The 8,215-nt window shown below is 40.9% G+C and overlaps 1 protein-coding gene across 1 annotated transcript in view; it reads left to right on the top strand.

The window, feature by feature from the left end:
- BIRC6 (baculoviral IAP repeat containing 6) overlaps positions 1-5,497 on the top strand; it is a 266,933-nt gene extending 261,436 nt beyond the window's left edge. The window contains exon 72 of the mRNA XM_011936037.1: positions 4,352-5,497. Coding sequence (XP_011791427.1) covers positions 4,352-4,531 — 180 coding nt within the window. The 3' untranslated portion in view covers positions 4,532-5,497. The remainder of the gene's footprint in view (positions 1-4,351) is intronic.
- The last annotated feature ends 2,718 nt before the right edge of the window (positions 5,498-8,215 follow it).

Genomic DNA, 8,215 nt, shown 5'->3' with positions numbered 1-8,215 from the left:
TTCTTTCTTTCTTTCTTTCTTTCTTTCTTTCTTTTTCTTTCTTTTCTTTTTTCTTTTCTTTTTTCTTTCCTTTCTCCCTCCCTCCCTCCTTTCTCCCTCTCTCTCTCTCTCTCTGTCTCTCTCTCCCTCTCTCCCTCTGTGCCTACCTGTTAAAACACTGATAACATTTGCCTAATGTTTGTCTTTTGTAGTATACTTTTCATCTGTAGACTATCTTGGCTTTTCTGCTTACACTCTTAATCCTTTCAGTATGTTTTCCTTTTTCTCTTTTCCTGAGCAGTTGTTTACCTGAGGCTTACTTTTTGGCCTTCAGAACGATTTTTTTTTCTCTTTCTGTTTTTTCTTCATTGTATCTGTAACCCTGACTTTGGCCATTTACTCTCTAAAAGTGACACTTCAAACTGTTGTTGGCTCTTAGCTTTCTCTTGAATTGTATTACTGACATTTTTAAATAGATGCTCTGTCATCATCTCCTTAAAGGAGATTTTCCTCAAATCAAGTTTTCTAGTTTTCTATTTACTTAATTTTACTTGATTTTAAACCATTATTCTCTGTCTTAGAATCTTCAAGTATTATGTATCTCATCCTTCATCCAGCACCCCTGGTCAGTACTATGTCCTGTCAGTATTACTTCATGAGGGGACTGTCTCTCTCCCCAACTCATGATTTCTGTTGAGTTCCCACAGCCTTGTCTGTTTGTCCAGCTTCCTTGTACCAGGTTCTCCCCCTTTCAGTTCCTCCTTTAGTGCATTACCAGGCTGATCTTCCCCAGATATCTATTTAGATATGTTTTTCACTTATATAAAACTGGCTCAAGTCCAGCTTCTTTTCATTCAGTCTCTTGCTTATATCCACATACCTTTATTTCTTCTGTGTCACTGTCACCTGGAATTTTCCATCTCTGAATTAATCCAAATTTGTATCATTTTAACTATACATTTGCTGTTGAGTGCTGCACAAGAAATGTACATAATTGGCTAGGCACAGTGGCTCACACCTATAATCTGAATACTTTGGGAGACCAAGGCGGGCGGACCACTTGTGGTCAGGAGTTCAAGACCAGGCCAACCAACGTGGTGTAACCCCAACTCTACTAAAAAAAAAAAAATACAAAAATTACTCAAGTGTGGTGGCTTATGCCTGTAGTCCCAGCTTTTGGGGAGGCTGAGGCAGGAGAATCACCTGAACCTGGGAGGTGAAGGTTGCAGTGAGCCGAGATTGCGCCATTGCTCTCTAGCCTGGGCAACAAGGGTGCAAAATTCCCTCTTAAAAAATAGATAAAAAGAAAGAAAAGTATGTAGTTGTTTAGCTTGACTCCACAATAAAATCATAGTATCCCTGTATTAGACTGTTCTTGCATTGCTATAAAGAAATCCTTGAGGCTGGGTAATTTATAACAAAAAGACATTCAGTGGACCCATGGTTCTGTAGGCCATACAGGAAGCATGGAGCTGGCACTTACTCCGCTTCTGAAGAAGCCTCAGGACCTTTTACTCATGGCGGAAGACGAAGCAGAATCAAGAAGGAGTAGGGGCATGGGAGGTGCCACACTTTACAACAACCAGATCTCGTGATAATTCACTCACTATCTCAGGACAGCACCAGTCCAGGAGGAAACTGTCCCCATGATCCCCATTTCTCTTCCCTCTAACACAGGGATTACATTTCAACATGAGATTTGGGCAGGGACAAATATCCAAACTAGCTCAATCCCCAACCTTAACTGGGTCCTCATGATTGCCAGATTTTTCTTTCTCCTTCCCTAGTTAGTGTTTTCACCTGTTGTCCACAGTGGAAGGAAAATCAAGGCTAGGGAAATTTTCACTTACCGGCATGTAAATATGCTTTGAAACTTTGCAAATAGCTGCAAAGTATAGTTGTTTTTTCCTATTTGTGTGTCTTATAATTTCAGCCAGAATTTTAAACTCCATAAGCTTAAAGATTTTATCCTCATTCTACTCATTGCCTTTTGTTGTTGGTATTTAACACAGTGTCTCATACATAAAAATTGTTCTATAATTGTTATTTAGCTAATTTTCAAAGTCAGCTGTTAACACAATTTATTTATTTTTATTTTTTATTTATTATATTTTATTTTATTTTTGAGATGGAGCCTCGCTCTGTTGCCAGGCTGGAGTGCAGTAGTGCGATCTCGGCTCACTGCAACCTCTGCCTCCCTGGTTCAAGTGATACTCCTGCCTCAACCTCCCGAGTACCTGGGACTACAGGTGCACACCACCACAACCAGCTAATTTTTGTATTTTTAGTAGAGTTGGGGTTTCACCATGTTGGCCAGGATGGTCTCGATCTCTTGACCTCGTGAGCTGCCTGCCACGGCCTCCCAAAGTGCTGGGATTACAGGCGTGAGCCAGCCACCGCGCCTGGCCGACACAATTTTAAAAGCCTTTGGTGTGATTATTTAAGGTCATTTCTCTCTCACCAGAAAATTATGAACCAAATCTTTGCATGTGTAGACAACCACACACTCCCAATTAACATGCCTATATCCTTCTCTAAGTTGCAATATAGAGCAAAGCAAAGTTTATTTAATCTCTATAGATCTTCTTTTTAACTTAATTTTTTAAAAAAATTCTAATGATAGGCTGGGTGCAGTGGTTCACACCTGTAATCCCAGCACTTTGGGTGTCTGAGGCAGGCGGATTGCTTGAGATTAGGAGTTCGAGACCAGCCTGGCCAAGAAGGCAAAACCCCGTCTCTACCAAAAACACAAAAAAATTAGCTGGGCATGGTGGTGCACGCCTGTAATACCAGTTGATCGGGGGACTGAGGCACCAGAATTGCTTGCATCTGGGAGGTGGAGTTTGCGGTGAGCTGAGATTGTGCCTCTGTACTCTAGCATGGGTGACACAGTGAGGTCTTGTCTCAAAAAAAAAAAATTCTAATGATAAAATTATTTCTAAGGTTTATTCTGAGCATTAAGTGGGAAAATTAGTGTGAACATTTGCAGACATTTTACATATGGCCTACTACCTGATAAATATTTTTTTCATTTGCTAAAGTATCAGTGGATTTATTTTAATTTATGGACTTGTCTTTCTCTCAAAAATATTTAGCCAGAGTCAGCATGTATGACAAATCAAGGGATTACGGTCTTTAATTTGAAAGAGTGTATAGGCTGGGCACAGTGGCTCACACCTGCAATCCCAGCTCTTTGGGAGGTCAAGGCAGGTGGATCGCTTGAGACCACCCTGGGCAAAATGGCGAAACTCCATCTGTATAAAAACTTAGCTAGGCATGGTGCCTCATTCCTGTAGTCCCAACTACTTGGGAGCCTGAGGTGGGAGGATTGCTTAAGCCCAGGAGGTTGAGGCTGCATGAGCTGTGATTGTGCCATTGCTCTCCAGCCTGAATGACAAAACAAACCTATCTTAAAACAAAATAGGCCGGGCGCGGTGGCTCAAGCCTGTAATCCCAGCACTTTGGGAGGCCGAGACGGCGGATCACGAGGTCAGGAGATCGAGACCATCCTGGCTAACACGGTGAAACCCCGTCTCTACTAAAAATACAAAAACTAGCCGGGCGAGGTGGCGGGCGCCTGTAGTCCCAGCTACTCGGGAGGCTGAAGCAGGAGAATGGCGTAAACCCAGGAGGCGGAGCTTGCAGTGAGCTGAGATCTGGCCACTGCACTCCAGTCCGGGCGACAGAGCGAGACTCCGCCTCAAAAAATAAAAATAAAAATAAAAAAAATAAATAAAAGAATATATATATCTAGGCCGGGTGCATTGGCTCACGCCTGTAATCCCAGCACTTTGGGAGGCCGAGGCAGGTGGATGACAAGGTCAAGAGATTGAGACCAGCCTGGCCAAGATGGTGAAACCCCGTCTCTACTAAAGATAAAAAAATTAGCTGGGCATGGTGGCGCATGCCTGTAGTCCCAGCTATTCAGAAGACTGAGGCAAGAGAATGACGTGAACCTGGGAGGTGGAGGTTGCAATGAGCTGAGATCACGCCACTGCACTCCAGCCTGGGCAACAGAGCAAGACTCCGTCTCAAAAATAAATAAATAAATAAAAGAGTATATGTATCTAATAATGTCCTTTAAGTTGTCAGTAATGCTATTTCTGTGATAGCTTGGGAACATGCATAGGATCTACTGGTAGGTTACTGATGTATTTTCAGCAACATCAGTTACTTTGAGGTTAAGGATTCCTGTCAGTTTTGCTTACTACCTGCTATATCAAGTGCCTCTACCAGTGGCTTTCACAAGGCGGGGCTCAGTAAACATTTGTAGGCTTAATGCTTTGGGCTTTGTTAAAATTCAGTTCCTGCCTCAAATGATGTTGTGCTAGAGGGTTTACAGTTCTAACATTAGTCCTTTTCTCCTGCATAGCGTCACACTGCTCAGCTTCGTGAAGAGTTGCTAAAACTTCCCTGCCCTGAAGGCTTGGATCCTGACACTGACGATGCCCCAGAGGTATGCAGGACCACAACAGGTGCTGAGGAGACTCTAATGCACGATCAGGTTAAACCCAGCAGCAGCAAAGAACTCCCCAGTGACTTCCAGTTATGAGCTGCATTGACATGGACTTCATAGACACAAAGGCTTCGAAGCACAAGCCAAATATGTCAATATTTGTATGTAAGAAACTAATTATGTAATAGGTAATGAAACTGAAACTATACTATGCCCTTAAGGAGATCCAGTTTAATTCAAGGTGATCTTTTATTTACCTGTACAGGATTGTAAACTTTTTTGTGCTTTTATTTTTCAATTGTGAGAACCACTGATTGGTATGTTCAACAAATTTGTGTATACAAAGAAATGGATAAATCACTGCTATATAAGGGAAACTACCTTAGGAAAGAATGTTTACTGAATGTTTATTTTTTTTTTTTTACTGTAGAGTGAGGGGTTGTTAACAAAGAATATATATTGGTCATTCTTACAACTACTATTTAAAGTCAGCAACTTTTCACTGAATTTGATAGATTTTATGTTTGGCCATATCTTCATGCTCACATTTGATTTCTGAAGACCTCCTACATACACTTCAATAAAAGTTAAATGGACATACTCCCTCTTTTTTGATTTACTGGTACATTTTTAAAATAATAAATCTGCCATAAAATGCATTATATCTGGAGACTTGCACTTGTATGGATGAATTTATTACATTCAACATATTTAATTTTATGCCTTCTAAGATGCAGAAAAAAATAAATGAACATGATTTTATTCTATGCCAACATTTGGGCCTCTGAATGTATCTGTTATTTGAATTTAAGTATTTGAAAAGGAATGGTCAATTTGAAAGTCATTCTAAACTGATTTTTTTTTCTAAAGGGCTTCTTTTTTCCTGGACTATGTGGTTTTATGACTAAATTCACATGTATGTATTAAACATTGAGGCTCTGTAGAGGAGAGAGGATGTACCTCTCTGGTGCTGTTACAGTACATTCTGTACCTGCCATACAGGCTCATTTTCATGCAAATTCTTCCTAGAGCCAAATAAATAAAGACTTAGGTAAATTAGTATGTCTTGTTTCTAAACCCCTTTGCCATGGTGTGAAATGCTATTTCTATAAAGAATTGAACACTTTCAAGACTGAAGCATGGGAAAACAAAGGATGTTTTTCCAAGACCAGTTACTGCAGGGGAAAGGCTAAGGTGATCCTTGACAGTATTTTTATAAAAGTGGTGGCCGTGCACGGTGGCTCACGCCTGTAATCCCAGCACTTTGGGAGGCCGAGGCAGGCAGATCTCCTGAGGTCAGGAGTCTGAGACAAGCCTGGCCAATGTGGTGAAATCATGTCTCTATAAAAACACAAAAATTTCAGGCATGGTGGTACGTGCCTGGAATCCCAGCTACTCAGGAGCTGAGGCAGGAGCTGGAGCTGAGACCTGAATCTGGAGCTAACCAGGAGAAGCTGTATTCTGAAAGGCTAATTGCTCTCTGAAGAAAAAGGGGATCTTGGAGAAATGATACTCCCTTATGTACGAAGTATAGAGCTCCTTCAGCATGGAAAAAGGAGAAATGAATAGTATTTGGACAGGAAATCAAAGATTCTAAAATACATAGTGTTAGGTCTGGTGGGCAGTGAGCTACACCGAGAATGACAATATAGTGGTACTTTACGAGAAGAAAAAAATTGTATGTCACCCACAGACATGCCAGCTAAAATCTAAGTATAAAATTATCAGCAATAATAAAAGTCATTAATCCTCTAGGCTATTTTTTGTTGTTTTTTGTTTTTGGACCGTAAGTGCTGGATGATAAAAGCTGTATCAAATGTATTGTTTGTCTTCCATGTAAAACGAAAGTAACAGTACCAGTACTATAAGGTCCAGTTCATATTTTTTAAAAACCAAAGTCTAAACACCTAAATTGGAACCAATTACATTAAAACGTTCCATCAGAGATCCAGGCTTTTTGTCAGCAAACATTTGAGCACTCATTCTTTACTACTTGCAAGTTCCTGCACTTGAGGAGTGAATGACAGACATGAAAACATGTCAGTGCCATCTGGTAAGTTTCCTGGTAGAGTTATTTACAGGGTAATATTGGGAGCACAGAGGAGAATCCTTATCTCAGGCAAAACGTTGGGTGGGCACTGAGGTGATAATGGTCTGGAAAGGCTTCCTGAGTGCAGACTGAGTCTTGAAGGATGAGGATAAAGAAGTTAGCCAGGCAGAAACAAGATAATCCGGTCACAGGAGAGCAAAAGGAGAGCTCAGGTTGATGGCACCATGTTAGAGGATTTTTAACAGGCAAATGAGGATAGTCAAATGGGATGGGAGGCAGTGGTTTTAGAAAGAGAGGAGGGGTCAGTTCATCCCAGGCCTTTGCTTGTTCGCTGTTGAGGACCTTTGACATCCTGTAGGTGAGGGAGAACTCACAAGTAGCTCTAAGGAAGCAACCTGATTAGACTATTTCAGGAAGATTATTCTGCAAGCTGTTGGGAAGGAAGGAGATCGGTTAAAAACCTGCTCACATCCAAGCAATAGGTCATAAACTAGGGCACATAAACTGGAGATTGAGAGAGTTGACAGGACTTTGGGAAATACATATATTTTGGTATGAGAATAACTTCAGCATGTTTTCAGGCTGGGGAGCCAGGGGAGAAGTCCTTGGGGAAGGATGGAGCAAAGCCTAACAGACATAAAGGACCTGGGTCCAAGAGCACATGCGGAGAGCTTGAAGAGATGTGAAAATCAGTAAAGTGAATTGGTCTATTTGTGAAACTTTTAACTAAAGTTTTTATCTTAATGAAAAGTAAAAAAACAACTGCTTAAATACCTTCCTAGCATTAAGAAAAAAGTCTCCAAAGTCAGACAAATGTAAAAAGTCAGACTGTAGGCTGGGCGTGATGGCTCATACCTATAATCCCAGCACTTTGGGAGACCGGGGCGGAAGAATTGCTTGAAATCAGGAGTTTGAGACCAGCCTGGGCAACATGGCAAAACCCCGTCTCTACAAAAAATAGCAAAATTTGCTGGGCATGGTGCCACATGCCTATGATCCCAGCTTACTTGGGAGGCTGAGGTGGGAGGATTGTTTGAGTCTAGGACGTGGAGTGAGCCTAGATCACATGACTGCACTCCACTGTGGGCAACAGCAAGACCCTGTCTTAAAAAGAAAATTAATGGATGTTTTTAACTCATCTCTTACTGTTGGACAGTTTGGAATTGCTTTTGTCTCTGCTTTATAACTAACGCTGTGATGAGCATGGTCTTAGCTTTATTTTCTTACGATAAATCCTAGAAGTAGAATTCCTAAGTCAAAGGTTTTGACATATAATGACCACTTTCTGGAGAGGTACTGATTCACGCTTGGAAAATCATTTAGTGTTGCCATGTGTTGGCCAGCACTGGAGATTATAATTTTTTGATCTGATATTTGCATTATCATCAAACATGTTTTAATCTGCATTCAACATTGTTTATTTTTATTACCCATTTGAATTTCTACTTTTGTCAGTTACCAGTTTATACCTTTTCCCTATTTTGTGTATTTTCTTAGAGTCTTTTAATATGTATCAGCTACTTATAGTAGAATATTAGTTTTGTCAAACTTCCATGTATTTGTCCAGATGGCCTTTTAATTTTTGTTTAATTTTGCTCATAGAAGTTTTAAATTGTGGGGCCGGGTGCGATGGCTCACTCCTATAATCCCAGCACTTTGGGAGGCTGAGGTGGGTGGATCACAAGGTCAAGAGATCGATGCCATCCTGACCAACATGGTGAAACCCCATC

Source organism: Colobus angolensis, unplaced genomic scaffold (assembly GCF_000951035.1).
Source record: "Colobus angolensis palliatus isolate OR3802 unplaced genomic scaffold, Cang.pa_1.0 Scaffold15, whole genome shotgun sequence".
Taxonomy (NCBI): Eukaryota; Metazoa; Chordata; class Mammalia; order Primates; family Cercopithecidae; genus Colobus; species Colobus angolensis.
This window is presented reverse-complemented; position numbering and strand designations above follow the sequence as displayed.